Source organism: Octopus bimaculoides, chromosome 1 (genome assembly GCF_046866305.1).
Source record: "Octopus bimaculoides isolate indiv1 chromosome 1, ASM4686630v1, whole genome shotgun sequence".
Taxonomy (NCBI): Eukaryota; Metazoa; Mollusca; class Cephalopoda; order Octopoda; family Octopodidae; genus Octopus; species Octopus bimaculoides.
Window position 1 is genome coordinate 86751808 of NC_142928.1, and position 19300 is coordinate 86771107.

A 19300-nucleotide genomic window follows, 5' to 3' on the forward strand; every position below is an offset into this window, starting at 1 on the left:
CTGAGTTCAAATTCCGCTGAGATCAACTTTGCCTTTCATCCTTTAAGGATTGATAAAATAACTAAAAGTTGAGCACTGGGGTTGATGTAATCGGCACCCTCCTCCCCCAAACTTTCTAGCATTGTACCAAAATTTGAAACCAATGTATATATATATATATATATATATATATATATATATATATAATCTGTTACATGGTATGCCAAGTTAAGCAGTTCTTTTTCTAAATTGCAATTGGGTGGAGTGGATTTTTGGCAGTTAAATGGATCTCAAGCCTTCGGTAGATAAGTCTAAACCTTGTCAACAAGGCAAACTGCAACTCAAATAATAAAAAAGTATATTTATTACTGTTGCGACAGACTAAATATATTATGGTATTTTGTTCTAACTTAATATGTTTTGACTTTAAATTCTGCCAAGAGCGATTTTGACTTTCGTCTATTCAAGTATCAGTGAAATAAGTACCAATCAAATACTGACATTAATATGATGAATAGTACCTTTCTGTAAATTTGACTTCTATTTTCCATGGGTTGGATACTTTGACATGATCCAGCAAACCACAGATCTGTGTCAAGTTCTAGCTTTGTCATGGCTTCTACAGCTAGATACTCTAGATACACATTACTTGTGTGCTGCGTGCTTTTTATGTGCAACTGGCACTAGTGAGCCAAGTAACTTACAAAACAGAGAAAGAACAGTGTAGAAAAATAAAGATCTTGTGGTAGTTAGTTACTTCCTTTTACAATCTAAGTTCAGTTCAAATCATGTGGTGTCCATAAAATATCCCTCGAGTACTGGGACCAATGTAATTAATTATACACCTCTCCTAAAATTACAGGCTTTGTGCTGATGCAAGAAATCATTATTGTATATACAAGATGGGGCTGAAAAGTTTCTGGCTTTCATCATCATCCTCATCATCATCATCCTCATCATCGTTTAAATGTTCACCTTCCATTCTGGCATGGGTTGGACAGTTTGACAGGAGCTGGCCAGGCAGGAGCCTAAACCAGACTTCTGTGTCTATTTCGGCAGGGTTTTTATGGCTGGATACCCTTCCTAACGCCAACCACCCAGCAGAGTGCTTTGGGTAAAAGAAAATACAGGAGGATCAGTTAATTATCATTTTATTCAACATATTCCCCTCTCAGATTCACACTCTTATTGCAGTGGTCCTTCAGTTTTTCTGTACCCTGTAAAAGAACTCGGAAGTTTGGGTCTCCAACAAGGCGTTTCGTGATACCCTTAAAGCCAGGAACTTTTCAGCACCCCCTCATATAAGGCAAAGGAGATAGCTGGAAGTATTTTAACAAGTTGTTGTTGTTGTTTAGTTCCAAGTCAGCCCTAACTAAGCCAACTTAGGATCAAATGTATTTCAGCCATGACCAACCTGTTTATTTGCAGACATTGAATTTTGTAGTCCTTTATCAAAGTCTTACAAAATCCACTGCATTCTTCTACTTTTAAGACATGAGGGTATGATTTGAGGGAGACTTGGCTACTATAACTTTCAGGTTGAGCAACCACAGAGAAGCAACAAGTTAGAAGTAATACATCATTGCAGATTTTAATTTCATCATCCTTGGTTCCAAATTCAAATTTGGGTGGGTTAACATTGATTCAAAAGCTGCATAAATATTTACCTTAATTATATATATACTTAATTAACTTCAGGTATATACCTAGTGTATACATCTGAAGTTCTTGCAGGTGATAGCTAACTTTGTGAACTCTTAATAATTCTTTTCTTTTATCATTTCATTATAGATGATGTATTTGACAGCAATACTTCCATATATTTTGGTCCTGCCTCTCCTAATTTGCATTTGCATGTTAGATGGTGCTTTACCCGGTGTAAAATTTTTTCTTACACCTGGTTGGGACGCATTACAGAAACTACAGGTATGTAATCAACTATTCACAAAATTCAATAGAAAATAGTTTATTTCATTTATAATCACAAAAAAAAAAAACTTTGTCTTTTCTTTTATTTCTTTCAATCACTAGATTGCAGACATACTGAGGCACAACTTTGATGAATCTAGTTGACCAAATAACCCTACTGTTATGTTTTTTAAGTCTGGTACTTATTCTGTTGGTCTTTTTTTGCCAAAGTGCTAAAGCGTTAAGTTATAAGGAAGTACATTAGCCAACAACAGTTCTCAAGTGGTGGTGGTGGTGGTGGTGGTGGTGGTGGTGGTGGGAACAAACACACACACATATCCATGTACATTTCATCATCATTACTATCATCATTTAATGTCCACTTTCCATGCTGGCATGGTTTGGACAGTTTGACTGAAAATTGGTAAGCTGAGGAGCTGCACCAGGTTCCAGTTCTGATTTGGCAAGATTTCTATGGCTGGATGCCCTTCCGAGCATCAGCTAGTCCAAGAGAGTAGTGGGTGCTTTTTTTACATGCTACTGACATGGGTGCCATTGACTTGACGCCAGCATCAGACATGACTACAATCTCTCTTAGCTTGACAGCTCTACACAAGCATGGTATATCGCCAAAGGTCTCAGTCACCTGTTACTACCTCTGTGAGGCCCAATGCTTGAACAATGCTTTTTATGTGCCGCTGGCACAGGTATATATATATATATATATATATATATATATATATATATATATATATATATATATATATATATCGATTTACCAAATTCACTCTTACCAAATACACAAATAGAAGACACTTTCCCAATCTGCCATGCAGTGGGACTGAATCTGAAATCCCATGGTTGCAAAATGATCTTCTTAACTGCACAGCCATGCTTGTAGTATTTTGGCTTGAAAATTTATAATTATTTATCCATAAGTAACAGTTTTTTGTTGTTCTTTAGACAGTTAATGTGAACAAATATCGTTTATAACTTTAATTAAATTAAAGTTCAGTATTTTCAAATCTTTGACATCAATGAGATGTTCATCCTTTTTGTGTTTTAGCTAATCTATTAACTTTACAAGTAATACAGTTATTACTGTAATGTAATTTCATAGTTCCATCATATAGCTCTAAATTGGTCTGAGAAATCTGTAAACATCCAGCTTCCTCTTCGAATTGACAGGAAGGAAAATCAAAGGGAACAGCCATGAACATAAGATAAACACTAATGTATATGGTGAATTATGCACACCAGAATTAAATTGTTAGATGTCATAGTAGTGGGGCAGAAAGATTAAATTATTAAGCCAGAGATCATCGGGGGAGAAGGTTAGAAAAACAATCAAGAAGAAAACATGCGATTTACAGGAATGATTTGACCTATACAATACAGAGAGAAACAAATACTCTTTACTCTTTTACTTGTTTCAGTCATTTGACTGTGGTCATGCTGGAGCACCGCCTTTAGTTGAGCAAATTGACCCCAGGACTTATTCTTTGTAAGCCTAGAACTTATTCTATTGGTCTCTTTTGCCGAACCGCTAAGTTACGGGGACGTAAACACACCAGCATCGGTTGTCAAGCGATGTTGGGGGTACAAACACAGACACACAAACACACATACATATATATACATATATACGACGGGTTTCTTTCAGTTTCTGTCTACCAAATCCACTCACAAAGCTTTAGTCGGCCCGAGGCTATAGTAGAAGACACTTGTCCAAGGTGCCACGCAGTGGGACTGAACCTGGAACCATGTGGTTGGTAAGCAAGCTACTTACCACACAGCCGCTCCTGCGCCTATTGTAAAGTTTATATGAAAATGATAACTGAATTTACTCATTTTAATGCTTTCAAAATGTGTCACTGATTTCTTTGTCATTTGTTTTCAAAACTCTTTTGACACTGGTTTACCTGAAACTTCCCCTGGTCCTATGATTCAAATTTCTTGTTTTAAAGTGATCTAAATCAAAACCTTCCATCAAAACTTCCTGTTTCAATTTATGCTCCAAATACCAGCTTAATAATGACAAATTTATTTAACTACATTCTTCATTATTTTTTATAATTAACTAAAAGAAAGAAGTGTGCTATTTCTACAGAGATATGGTAACAAGAAGGTTAACAAAATATTATCATTCTATCATTTTCAGGTGTGGTCTGATGCAACTAAACAGCTTTTTCTTTCATTAGCTCTCGGTACAGGGAGTATTTCAGTATTAGCTGGTTATACTCATTTTCACAGCAACTGTTTTAGGTAAGTTCATTTATTTTTTTAATTCATTTCTTAATAAAAATGAAAAACATTTCATAACTTAACATGTAAACCATGCACTGAATTCATTAACTTATGGAGGTTTAAAAAAAATCCAGTCTTTGTTTAAAGTTAATATTAAGGACTACAAAATACCAATCAAAGAATGCAAACCAAAACCTTGTGAGTGTAATTTGGTTGTTAGAAACTGTGTGGAAGCCTGTCAGAAAGAGCATTCCTATTTTGATGGTGGTAGATTTACCTTGGTCATTGCCTGCCCTTAATACTATACTAAATTGCAAAAATGACAAGAATTCAGACCAGTTCTGCAGTCTGAAGATGGTTTCCTGCCTGCCTTCCACCAGTCGCAAAGACCCTCAAAAGACCATAAGCATTGCCTTTCCTTTTCTGACTATACCATGTAAAGAAAATATATTTTTTAAAACCCAACATGAAAGAAACTGGCTATAGAATGGAACTGTATACAAGGAATGTCTATTACAAATCTATAATGTCTTTTAGATTTGATTTGTCGTAGATTGTATCTCCTCTTTTTCTGTGGTCAGGCTTCAATGAAAATTTGAAGGTTTGGTCTTCTTCTCTGAAAGATGATTTTAAATGTATGGTCTTAGAAGCAAATTATTATTAACTATATCCTACCAAGTACTTTAAATCCATTCTGCAGATTTATGGTTTTCCTGATTCTTCACTAAATAAACTGTCTATTACCATCATTACAACCTAATTATCTAGTTAATCTTGCTGGTTGTTGTGGTAGCATATGATTAACTAACTGATTCACTAGTTGTCCATCTGGCTAGTTGTCCATCTGGCTAGTTGTCCATCTGGCTAGTTGTCCATCTGGCTAGTTGTCCATCTGGCTAGTTGTCCAACTAAGTAGTTGATTTGTTGCTCATTGGCAATTTTACATATCATATAAAAAATTATTTTGCTCTATGGTCAAAGCATTTTTGTGATTGCATGAAGATTGCAGGTTGAGTTGGGTCAAGTAGCGTTTTAAAAATATTTTAACAGTATTAATTAAACTAAACCATTAATATTGGATACATTATTAATAAATTTTATAGAAAACATAAGATCTTTAGTGTAAGAAGAAAGTTTAGATTAGAAGCATCATTGTCAATGGTAGGCTTAATTCATTGTCAAGGTCAACTCCATCATCTCACCCTTGGATGCCTTTAGTAGACTGGATCTCACTTTGAGGATAACTTCCTCCTTTCTTCCACAAGCCTTGGAGATCTTATAAAGGGTCATGGGCACTACTCTTCCATCTCTAATTAAGCCAAAAGCAATTTCTTTTTTAAATGTTTGAGTCTAGTGAATTCTTATAATTGTTTTAATACAGGTTTTTCCCACACTGACATAAATTGGACTGGTTATATGTTTAATATTTTTATTTAGGTTTCTAGGTTTCTGACAATAAGTCCATTCGGTGAAGAGAAGTAGTCTCAGAACTAACCTTACCATTTCTTTCCAGGTCTTTCTTGGTCTGCTCACACAACAGAAATTTTTCACCAACAATACTTTCACTCAATTATGTGTAATCCATCAACAATACATAATTAAACCAAAGTAATCCTCTCCTGCAGTTAATAGCTTCTGGTGCAAAAACAAATCATTTGCACTCTTCTTTCATGTAAATCAACATTGCACACCCAACGTGCTATACTCATATCATTTCTCTCCAGCCACTGAAGGTCATTATACATCTTCCATGGTAAATATCAAATAGCAGTACATATTTTATGTATGCTTCAGAGCATCTAATTTTCCTAAAGTGAGAGAATAAAAGTAACAGATCCATGAGCCTCTGTCATCCTATTCTTATCATAAATACTATAATTTTACAACATCCAAGCCATGCTCTGTAGTAACTGTGTTGCCTAAGTAGAAGAACAAATCTACAACTTTTGGCTTTTAATTCAAGGTTGTTACTTCTGTGCGTTTGAAGTTCTGATTCCCTACTGAGACTCTGTTTGTTATCTCACTACACATGTTATGTATCCATTGCTTACAGCAATATTTAGTATTAAGTTCATTCTGCTACCTTCCATTTCATTGAACAAAGCTCTCTTCCTAGAATGCCACAGGGTTTTTCTTTTCTATCAAATAATACTCTAATCTTTTTTCATATTTAACTTTAAACTTTCTGACTAGACCACTCTTCCATGTTTTGAACTCCTCAATAGATTCTATAGAGAGAACCAGATTATTGGCATATAAAAATTTCCAAGGACATCTAGTTCTGAATTCCTGAATAATTACCTTAAAGACTATGATGAAGAGAAGATGGATAAGAGCAGGTCTACTGGAACTCACCTGTAAACTAAGATGTTCAATGAATTCATTAATCAAACTCATATTACTTGACATCTTTATGTTCTGAAGTACTCTCCTTAACCATTTCTCTACTGGTGATCTTCTGAATACCCACCTGGCCAGACAGCATGGGAACCTTGTCCCCTTACAGTTTAATTTTTTCCACCAGAAATATAGTATCCATGGTCCTTCACTTAGGCACCAGCATGAATTTCTACCAGCCCAACCTAACTTCATTTTGCACTATTTATGATATGTCTTTACCCTACTTACATAAACTGATCTGTCCACTTGTATCTCTCTAATTTTCCATGTCTCTTCGAAGAAAGTTAGTTATGTTTCTACAGGAAGGAGCCATAAACTGCCATTCTACATACATGTATAAGACAATATTTGATTAAAAAAATAACAATAGATTCTTTTTGTATCCATTTCTGATAACATTGCCAAATGATCTGATACCTGCTTCTGGTTGCCAGGTGAATTTAAGGATGTAAAAATGAAGGGGTTACTCACACACACACACACACACACACATATAGATATGACAAAACATATCTAGAACTATAAGCTAGTAATCTCATGCCAAAAATACTGCACAATTTAACTTCTACTTGTGTTTGAGCTGCTGCTAGAAAAATATCTTTACAAGATTCTAGACTAATTTTGAATTTTAAAGTTAGTAACAGTTTCACGCTGAAGGTCATTATTCATCAATAACGTTAATTAAGTTATTGAAGGATTTATTTATCTCAGTTTTGTCTAATTATGCTGCACTGGGATGGCAGTCATATTGTCTTGGGTCCAGTTTCACTGCATGCCACCTTCAGAAAGTATCTTTTACTATAGCTCCTGACCAACCAAAACCTTATGAGTGGATGTGGTAGATGGAAACTGAAAGAAACTCATCATATATATATATATATATGTATATATGTACATATATGTGTGTGTGCGTGTGTGTGTGTGTGTGGCATCATATGATGGTTGTAAATAAACATCATTGGCATACAAGCAAGGTTGTTTGTTTCCAGTCTTCCTTCAAAAGCATGCCTACATATGGAAAATTATTACCTTGCTTGGAAACCAATGAGTATTAGCAACAGGTAGGGCATCAAGCCATATAAAATCTGCCTCACTAAATTCCATCTGACCCATGCAAACATGGAAAAGTAACATTAAATGATGGTGGTGGTGGTGATGATGATGATGATGACGATGATGACGACGACGACGACGACGACGATGATGGTGGTGGTGGTGGTGGTGGTGGTGGTGGTGGTGGTGGTGGTGGTGGTGGTAGTGATGGTGGTGAAATCACTAAATTGAAGTTGGATTTATTAAATTAGTAATAATTTATTTTTTTAAATAAAGAATCCAGTCATAAGTCATTATTTCTGTACCTTTTCTCTCTCCTTTTTCATTTCCCAATTAAAATCCATTTACTGTTTGAAACTTAGACAATTTCAATAAAAAGAAATGTTTATCTAATTCCCTTTTATTTATTTATTTTTTTTGTTTAGGTTTTCACTCCTAGGTTGCACTGTTAACCTTGTTAGTACAGAAATATTGGGACTATTAATGTTTGCCATTCAAGGAGTTTTCACAAAAATTTATCAACTTCCACTCAATCGTCTAGAAATTCCTGGTAAGTTATAATATAGAATTTACAAACTTCTACCAATTTAGTTTCCAATGAAACTTGCTGAGTGAAGTATTTATATTTCTCACTTATTTAACCCTTTAGTGCTTAAACGGTCATATCTGGCCAAAATATTCTACCTGTTTTATGTTCAAACTAGTCAGATATGGTCATTCATAGCTACCTTATTGTGTCATTTTAAAAATAAACAATCACATAATTGAAATCTCAAAGCCATGAAATGATGCAAGATTAATTTTACATGGTGTGAATACATAAGTTTTACATTTGACAGAATAATCTGAATGCTAAAGGGTTAAGACCATAGTAATTAAGTATCTTTTATACTTGTTATTCTTTTTAGTCTCAATAATTTCTATATGGTTCAAGAACTGTTTCAAAAGCAAGAATTTTCAATGAATTTATAATGTGTTTGCTGATAAAAATTCTAAAATCACTGGCTTTGTGCCAAAATGTGAAAGAATTTGACACAGAAAAGACAGTCTATAAGATCTTTTATATCTTAACTTTTACTTGTTTCAGTCATTTTGACTATGGCCATGCTGGAGTACCACCTTGAAGGGTTTTAGTCAAACAGATCGACCCTTGGACTTATTATTTTTTGAAGCCTAGTACTTATTCTATTGGTCTCTTTTGCCAAACTGCTAGGTTACGAGGGACATAAACATACCATCACCAGTTGTCAAGCAGCAGGGGGCGGGGAACAAACACAGACACAGAGACACACATACATAGAAATATACATATAAAATCGGTTTCTTTCAGTTTCCATCTACCAAATTCACACACAAGGCTTTGGTTGGCCCGAAACTATAGTAGAAGACACTTGCCTAAGGTGCTAAGCAGTGGGACTGAACCTAGAACCATGTGGTTGAGAAGCCAGCTTCTTACCACACAATCATGCCTGTGCCATAATTCAGTGAAAATATTTCAAAAGTATCTTTTTCATCCACACATACATGCACAAGCATACACACACAACACATGCATACTCACATACACACACATATTGATTCAATGAAAGTCGATTACCTTCATATATAGTACTCAGTACATATTACAAGTGTAGAGTTTCATATTTTTATATTTAATCATTTGTACTATGATCATTTCAACTCCTGGTCAGCTTTAAGTGTCCAGGACAACCAGGAATTACAACAAATGATTAAATAAATATATATACATATGTAAGTATGGTGGGGGTACCCGAGCATGGGCACAGCCACTGGTTGAAAGCAATAAAAGGAATTACATGTGTGTGTGTGTGTGTGTGTGTGTGTGTGTGTGTCTGTGTTTGCACGCACGCGTATGTATCTCTTGTCTTTTACTCGTTTTAGTCATTCAACTGAGCCAGGCTGGGGCTCCACCTTGAAGAGTTTTAGCTGAATAAATTGACCCTGGTACCTTTATCTTTTAAGCCTGGCATTTATTATATCGATCTCTTTTGCCAAATAGCTAAGTTTGGGTATGCAAATGCACTGACACCAGTCGTCAAACAGTGGTGGATGATAAACACAGCCACAAAGACACACACATAGATATATATGTAGGCATGATTGTATGAATGCATGTATTTATGTATGTTTGTATTTTTGTATTTTTGTATGTACATATGTATGTATGTCATTATTCAGTTTTATTTCAAGATTTCTTACCAAATGACTGAAACAAGTAAAAGAGTAAAAGAGTATACATTAGACAGTTTATATTTCTAGTCATTTCTAATTGCATATTACAAACTGAGGATAGACAGAATTTTGGACTGTGGGATTCTCAATTATTAAAATGTATCATTTACTGTCTAATTTGTGAAAAAAATGTATTTTAATAAATGTAGGATAATAATTTGCATGGAACTGCAGGCAGAGTTCTTTTGGATATGTTAGACCAACCCTAGCTATGTTCTATATTCCATGTTTCATTTCTTTTCTTTGCCATTTAAGTTTCCTACTTCTTTCAAACAAGCTTTGATCAAAACGTAATTAACTATATTGTCAGTACAAGTTTAGCTCTTCTTTCTCTTTTCCTTCTATTGATATTAACAACTTGTATAAATATGTATTCAATTTGTAAATGAATGCAATTCAGAAGCAATATTCTCTTGTAAGTGCATTCTTTTACCTCATTATCTGATTACAGGAACAAACTAACCACAAGTGCTGACACGTTTTTCTTTATTGATAATCACTCTATAAGAATAAAATATTTGCCCCTACATTTATCTCTTTTGACATTACTCTGCATATGTAGTTAGCTTGCAATTGTATTTGTGTAATCTAATTACATGACTTTATTAATTTCCTATTGCTACTGTACTTTGCTGTGAATGACCTGTCTTTATAAGTAAACCTTTTACAACAGCATTCTTTTATGATTACCTGCTTACATGAAGTTACTTGTTATGATGATATTCTGCTGTGATTACCTATTTGTATAAACAAACTGCTTACAGCTATATTTACCTCATCTAATAACATCTATATAAAACAAATACCTTTATAACTGCATTCTTCATTTCAATCAGATTTCTGTAAGGACATATTCTTTACAATAGCATTCTTTTTTTTTTTTTACCCTGAATAAACCACTTCAGCATAATTATTCATCATTGCAATTATGTATTTTAGAATAAAATAAGTCTAACATATAACTTTCATTTCTATATAATACTTTAAAAACATCATAATAAGTTTATACCTTTCCAAGTTGTATGATTAATTCTTAGTAATAATATTCCACCTTTCTGTTTGAGCCATTATCAACTTCCTAAAATCTTTCCCATTATATTTCCTAATGTACTCAACTTAAAATATCTATTCTAATTTCTGAACCCTTCAGGGATTTAACCTTCTACATCATTATATCATATACATATATATATATATATATATATATATATGCGAGTAAAAATAAATACAAAAAAGGTGTTTTTTTTGTATGATTGTGTATAGAGGAATATATTATTTTGTTTAAAAGAGTTCCAACACTGTCTGTTTTTTATGTTTTATTTATATTCCTGCAGAACCAATGTGGGGTATAGAATATGGAATATACAATATATAATATAATATACAATATATAATATAAAATAAGATAAAATAAAAATGGATGGCACCATGAAAGAAAGTATTGAATGTAGATGAAATATTGAGTGTTCAATATAAAGGATCAAATATATAAATATAAGTATATAAAGGCGACTCGAGTTTCAGGGCTATTTCCCTTCGTCATGGCTGGTATGACAGACTTTAACAGATGTATGTATGTATGTATGTATGTATGTATGTATATATTCATTTAGAACTTCATATACTTAACATTTATTTTTCTATACTAGCATGGGTTAGAAGGGAAGTTATTTTAAACAAGATTTTACAGTTGAATAATGCTCTTCCTATCAGCAACCCTTAACTATTTCCAAGTAAGGGATTTTTTAAATTCTAGACATCTTCAAAACACAGAGGAACCAGGCATAATGTCAACAAGGAATGTTATATATATATACCCACACATATAAATATATATATGGATGGATGGATGGATGGATGGACGGACGGACAGAAGGATGGATAGACAAACAGATAGACAGAAGGATGAACAGATATAAATGAAGTGTATATAACTAAAACTTTTGGTAATTTCCTCAGAATATAAGAGGATAAGTTTAAGTTGAATATGAAGAGGATTCTGATTAATGATTTGATAAAATAACTATCAAATGAGTTCATTCAGAAAACTGAAACTTAGACTTAAAGAAAAGATAGAGATATACCAAGATAATTAAAAATGATGAAAATGAACCTATCCAGTTTGTGTTCAAGATTATTAATCCATAAGGCATAATGATTTAGTGGTATTTAAGCTGCATTTCATAGGCAGCAGTGCTAATTACTCTTAATGTCTCTGTTTATTTAACTGAAAGTAATTACCATTATCTTTTACAATTGACTAATTATTTTTCCAAGGAACATTTAACTAACCACAAAATGCTCTTTAGATTTGCTGAAATGATCACATCATAGAGACTAGAAAGAGTAATTACTAGTTAGATAGAACAATTACAAATTCTTTCAAACACAATCTTTGTTTCAGTAGGTTCAAAATGAAAGTATTCTTTTTGTCTGCCATTTGCATCTGCTTTTTGTCTGCCATTTGTTGGTGAATATGCATATTGATATTTTGAGTTCAATCTCACTACACAGTACCTTGGGCAAATGTCTTCTTCTGTAGCCCTGGGCCAGCCAAAGCCTTGTGAGTAGATTTGGTTGATGGAAACTGAAAACCTGTTGCATATGTATATGTTGGGTCATCCTATAAATAATGCATTTTTTTATACTTCTTTTATTTTTCAAAATTAAGATAAACAAAGTTCTTTTTTAATCAAAAATATACTCTCCTTCATTTTCTACAATGCTCTTCCATCTATCTTGTAGACTTGCAAGGCCCCTCTTCCAAAATTCACTTGTCCGTGACGAAAAATACTCCTCCAGTACTGTTCTGACCTCGACTACAGAATTCATATTTTTACCCCTCCAAATGATTTTGAAGACTGTGGAATAAATGATAATCAGATGGGGAAACATCTGGCGAATATTGTGGGTAGGGCATCGTTTCCCATTCAAACTGCTCCAACCTTTGAAATGTCATCCTTGCTATATGTTGCCAAACATTATCATGATGGAAGAACACCTTTTGTGTTGAAACCAAAGATAGTCGTTTTTCTCCTAGCGCTGACTTTAGCCACTCAAGCTGCTCACAGTAGATCTCCTTTGTTATTGTTTGGTTTGGTTTAAAAGTTCAAAGTGGAGTAAACCATTCATATTCCACCAAACAGATAACAACACCTTATGTGGCTGAAGACCTTCTTTAACCTGGGGTGCCGGTGTTTCTCCTTTCCCTACCCACTGTCTTTGGTGCTTGACATTTTTATAGAGAACCCATTTCTTGTCACCAGTCACTATTTGGTCCTAAAAAGGTTCATTCATGGGATACAACAGTAAAGAAGAGCACACGTTCACTCTCTGCATGCAATTAGACCAGGGAAGTTTATGAGGAGCCTACTGACCTAGTTTGCTAACTTTTCCAATGGCACACAGGTATCGATGACTGATTGAATGACCAAATCCAAGCTTCTTTGATAGTTCCTCAACAGTTACAATGGGATTTTGTTCCACCAGGGTTTGCAGGATGTCCTTGTCAAGCTCTACAAATCTTCCAGGAAGAGGTTTGTCTTCTAGGCTGTAGTTTCCAGCTCAGAATTTCCGGAACCACCATTGACACTGGCTTGTGCTTATTGTCCGATCTCCATATACTGCATTAATATTTCTCGTACTTTCCATTGCGTTGTTGCCTTTATTGAACTCATAAAGCAAAATATGCTGAATATGCTCCTTTGTCACTTCCATTATAGCTTTGAAAAAAAATGGCTGTTAAAATTGAACTGCACTCTTCAAAACTTGCACTAAGAATAAGGACGAGATAAAATTACTACCTGTTTTTATAGCAAGTTGATGCAGGTAGATTAACCTGTCCCCATCCAACTTTTAGTTCATGCAATTGAAAAAACCACATTATCTATAGGTTGAGCCAATATGTATGTATGTATGTATGTATGTATGTATGTATGTATGTGTGAATGCTTGTCTGTATCTTCTCATCTTAATGTCAAGTGATGGTTGTAAGTGAGTGTCACTGTCATACAAGCAGTGCCATTCATTCCCAATATTCTGTGGAAACATGCCTGGCTATAGGGAAATATTACTTTGCTTGGAAACAGGTGAGGGTTGATGATAGGAAGGGCATCCATTCATAGAAAATCTGCCTTAATAAATTCTGTTTCACCCATGGGAACATGAAAGGGGATGTTAAAATGATGATGATGAATCACCAATATTAGATAGTCTTAAACCATCAAAATTATTTTCATTTTTAGATTTTTAAATGTATTTTTGTTTTATTTTCCTTTATACAAGAGGGAAGTATAAGTACCATCAGTATTCTCAAAGCCCATTGCTACATAAATCATTGCCTCGAATGAATAATTGCCATCAGTATCGGCTAGTGTAAGGAGTTTGAGTTGCATTATGCATTCATAAAAAACACAGAAAGCATAGCAAGTTCAAACAATGTTAGTTGAAGCTATTTTACAATTATAACTAATTGATATTTTGATATCTTCAAAATATAGTTAGTTTGTGCAGATTATTAACTGAAGTAGGGAAAACACACATTCTATGAATTTCTTCCAGACTACCTCTTTTCATAAAATGTTTAATTAGGCTATGTAATGTCCAGAAAATTTCTAAAAAGGATGAAATAGTAATTACATGATTACCACTGAATAGAAATTTTAAGCACTTCATAATAAGTAAACAATAAAAAGAAAATTAGATATGTACATTCTATGCATTTTCCCCTTATTCAATAATTCCAAATTTAAATTTCCATTCCTACCTAACACTATGAAGAATTTATTATCAACTGTCCAACAGGGGACATCGTGTGTTTGTAAAATTTCATTTGACTGATTCAAAATAAGGAACCGCCTTAATCTATTTTTTAATCTTATTGGATTCTTATCAAAGGTGTCTTTTATTCATTTTATACTTCGCATATCTGTTTATATTAAAAATTTTTTTTTTTTTACTTCTCTAATGAAATCTTACCATTTATCTTTACAGCCCTTGACATGGCATTCATTATATTTCCTGAGATCACATCATTAATGCCCTTTCCACCAGTGTGGTCAGCTCTTTTTTATCTTATGTTGACCATCATCACCTTAAATAGCATTGTAATATTCACCCAACTAGTTGTATCAGGACTGGAGATAATATGGCCAATGCCTGAAAGGAACTGTTACAAGCTGTTCTGGTTGTTTGTCATATGTGTATTATCTTTCATTTTTTCCCTCTTCATACTTTCTCAGGTAAGAAACTTTTGCTAAAAAAAAAGGAAATTATCACTGTACAGTTATTTTAAATATTCTCTAATTAATTATAAAACATTTTTGTGAAGATTAATTAAATGATAGCATGTGAAATCTTCTAAATAAATATTCCAATAACTCTATATGATACTTTTCTGTGTCTTGGGAGAATCGTTATGCCAACTTTTTCTTTAAGTATACTATATTTTCTGGCATACAAGTCGACATAGTTTATAGTGTAAACATGTGTAAACATTCAAACATCATCACTAACTTTCCAAATCCTGTTGCCTTCAACATGGAACGTTTGGTTCTCCAAACTTGTTTTGGTATATAAGACAACCTACTGTTTTTGGCTAACTTTTGGTCTGAAAAATTCGACTTGTATGCCAGGAAATACAGTAATGAGTTTGTTAATTTCAAGCCTAAAAATATGAACAAACATGATTTAGCTATTTTTTTTATTTGTGTGAGATTTTTTTTTTTTTTATTAGGTTTTTGAAATAACTTTTCTCGTAGAGTTCTTATTAATTGATTATTTAATATAAAATACAAGTGAAGCAATTATGATACAAATAGCCTATTGTCAGATTTGCTATAGTATTTTAAAAGAAACTAGGAAGTTTTCCCCCTACACATGCCTAACCCTACACATATATTCATAAGAAACACAGAAAAAATAATTGGTATTTGTAAGCTTTATGTAAGATATGTGCATTTCTACACGCCTGTTGTAATTACGTGTGCTAATTAACCCATTACACTAACCAATTGGCATGCTTCTTCAGTATTATCAACAAAACAACACAATATGATATGTGTTGCATATCCTTATATACCCAGTCATGCATATTGTAAATAAGCAAGTTGGTAAAGCAGAAAAGAGCCAACTGAATTGCCTAAGAGGTAAATCAGTTTATGTAGAGAGCTGCACAATATGCTAGAAATATCAGTTAAACCTCCCTGAAATCATATTTTGCCATCTTGTAAAAAGAATAAACACATTGGACAAGGTGGTTTCTGTATACAAAATGATGGGATGATCATGGCTGGAATGCCTCTGCTCTTAGGTCTACTCCCTCAGAACAGACCCAAAGCTAAACAAGAGGCCATCAATAACATTTGAATTTGTGTCAAATGGAGTTGTATTTATATTCTGTTGCCAGAATAGCAGCATGTCATTTGCTAATGTAATTGTTCTCTAGCTGGTAATTAGCATTTGCATTACCCAATCACTATCAGCAACAGCAGCGTTTTTATCACAATTACCATCACCATTATTGTCATGTTAATTGTCATCATCATCATCAATATTCCAATTTTTGGTGTATTACTTGGGACTGTCAAAGGTCTTCTCAGACTAGTGAAATTGACACAGGAAGAACTGGACAAAGTTATTAATGTAAAACTACAGAAGAGAGATAAATGGTGGAAGGAGAGATAAGTGGGTCAGGTGAAGTTTGGATGGAGACTGTGGGCAACTAATTAGTGCAGAGAAGCAGAGGCTTCAGTGATAACAATAGAAGAGGCAATGAAAGAAAGTTAAATGAAAGGACATTGCACATTTGTGGATAAGTGCCTGCAATGTGTTAGTGATGGAATCTTCATCACTAAAGAAATGAAAGAAACCCTGATTTTATTATAAAAACCTAGTTTTATCATCAAAACCTAGTTCTTAATTTTATATTTAGAAGGAATTAAGCACAAAAGACTAAACTCATTGGATAGGACAGCAATGTGATTAATTTAATAGATCTAATTTCCTAAAATTTTTCTGCAATTCTATGAAAAATAAGGCAAACTTCATTCCATCGTAATATACAATTTACTTTCCAGAAATAAGGTAACTGATGGTGGTCTGAGATCAAATTGATTGAAATATTATTGTGTAGATATAAATATTGAAGAAAAGTTTTCATCTCTAAAGTTAACACTAATTGAAAAATTATGATCCTAGAATTAATAATGCTCCCAAGACAATGGAATATTTGCTGCATGATAATATATCATTAATATATTGTTAATTGTTAGTCTGGCATTTTCCATTTAGCAAAATTACTCTCTATTCTTCTAAAAAGACATATTTTTCAAAAATGCTGTTGTTATAAAAAGTATTATTCTTTGCAATGTCTTCTATTATTTATTTACTTTTTTTGCTCATATTGATATTTACTTAGATATTATTTTTTTGTCTACTTTACAAGGCTGATATTTACACTGATCAAACAATGGATGTTTACCTTCCAAGCTGGTCCTTGCCATTTATTTGCTTTTTTGAATGTTTGATTCTGATGTGGTTCTATGGTCCAAAGAAAATTTTGCGACATATCACTGACATGACTGGTAGCCTTGATCGCTTTTTTTGGAAATTAATGTGGAAAGCAATTACACCAATAACAATACTGGTAAGTTATCTAAAAACAACTCTTTCTCTGACAATCCTAACTTCATTGCTCTCTCTCTCTCTCTCTCTCTCTCTCTCTCTCTCTCTCTCTCTCCCTCTCCCTCCTAAATACACATATTTAATTGGAGAGTAGTCATTAAGAAGATAAAATGGAAAACAAAAATATTGATGTTGTCCATATATATAATATAAATGTTTATACCCATATTGTCTATGAGGAGAACTTCTCAAGAGACACTTGTGTAGCATTGCTATTTTCAAATTTCACAAAACCACATACACAGATGCACACACTCACACACACACACACACACACACAAATTCATAGATAGATAATTATATGTGTGTGTGTGTGTGTGTGTGTGTATATATATAGAGAGAGAGAGAGCGAGAGCGAGAGAGAGTTATTGTCATCATCATATGGAAGTCAAACAGATAAATAAACCTATCTTCATCTCTCAAACCTCCTGACTTTAGGCTTTTTATATATATATATACACGTTTGTGTATGTGTGTGTGTGTGGAGCATTATTCGTTTGGCAAGTTTTTTACACCTCGATGTCCTTATATATATGTATGTATATATATATGTGGGTGTGTGTAATAATAATAATAATAATAATAATAATAATAATAAGGATTCTTCATAGAACCAGGTACTTAAAAGGATATGCACCAGGTAAGGTTCGATAAACCTGTGATCACCACCTCTGGTTGATTAAATATCTAGTAGGATATTCAGGTTATGCATACAGAGAAAACCACCCCTACAAGTATTAAGTACCTAGGGGTTGTGTTGATCATACATTGTTTGGAATACTCCAGCGTATCTGATGTGCCATGAATCTCTATGGTGCATTATAAGCAAATGAATAATAACAGACGATGGATAAATGTCAGCTCATTACAGCTGTTTTTTACACATTTTTTAATATGTATGTTTGGCGTTAGGAAGGGCATCCAACTGTAGAAACTCTGCCAAATCAGATTGGAGCCTGGTGTTGCCATCCGGTTTCACCAGTCCTCAGTCAAATCGTCCAACCCATGCTAGCATGGAAAGCGGGCGTTAAACGATGATGATGATGATGATATATATGTATGCATGTATATATGCATACACACATATGGCAACTTTCTTTTTATTTTTGTGAATATCTATGAATACATTTAATTTCTTACCTCTAATTTATTAATATCTGACATAAAATAAGTTGTTTGCTCTTTGCTGTTGGAATTGCATTAGTGCAACACCACCACCACCACCACCACCACCAACAACAACAATTTCAACCATACTTAAAGGTAGCAATATTTTTTACATATTAGATTGTCTCGGTAGTCTAAAATAACTCTTGAACTCTGTCATGGTTCTAGGAAATACCTGTCGCAGCAACTGTGTATCATTTCCAGTGGTTAATGCCAGGGATTGAAGGTGAGAAAGACTGTTGGCATCTTTCAAGCCCATTATTACCACCAGTCATTGTCACAGTGTATGCAAACTATTTACTGTATATTTCATGCTGCTAATCTAGTGGTAGCCAAGTTAATTAGCTTACACATGGTCATTGAAATTTACTTGCTTACTTCAACTGATAACAGTTACTTACACCATCAAGACACAACAGTCTCTAGAATCTCTCGGTATTAAGAAGCTACAGTGAAATGTATAAGGGCCACAAGATCTATTAGTGTTGTGTTATCTGATTATATACAATGTACAGAAAAACACAGAAATGTATGTTTTATTATTTTCAAGGTATGTTACCTTCAATTTGAATACTACAGGGTGTCCACAAAGTTTGGGTACATGGGGATT

At 33.7% G+C, this 19300-nt stretch overlaps 1 protein-coding gene across 8 annotated transcripts in view; it reads left to right on the top strand.

The window, feature by feature from the left end:
* Positions 1-19300, top strand: part of LOC106884368 (uncharacterized) — a 282032-nt gene that overhangs the window by 147659 nt on the left and 115073 nt on the right. For all 8 annotated transcript variants that reach the window (XR_016242143.1, XR_016242144.1, XR_016242145.1 and 5 more), the window contains exons 7-11: positions 1771-1905; positions 4049-4152; positions 8013-8137; positions 14833-15080; positions 17285-17485. Coding sequence is in view for 5 of the 8 variants with exons in the window: in XM_089353296.1 (XP_089209422.1) it covers positions 1771-1905; positions 4049-4152; positions 8013-8137; positions 14833-15080; positions 17285-17485 (813 nt within the window). In the remaining 3 variants the exon portion in view is untranslated. The remainder of the gene's footprint in view (positions 1-1770; positions 1906-4048; positions 4153-8012; positions 8138-14832; positions 15081-17284; positions 17486-19300) is intronic.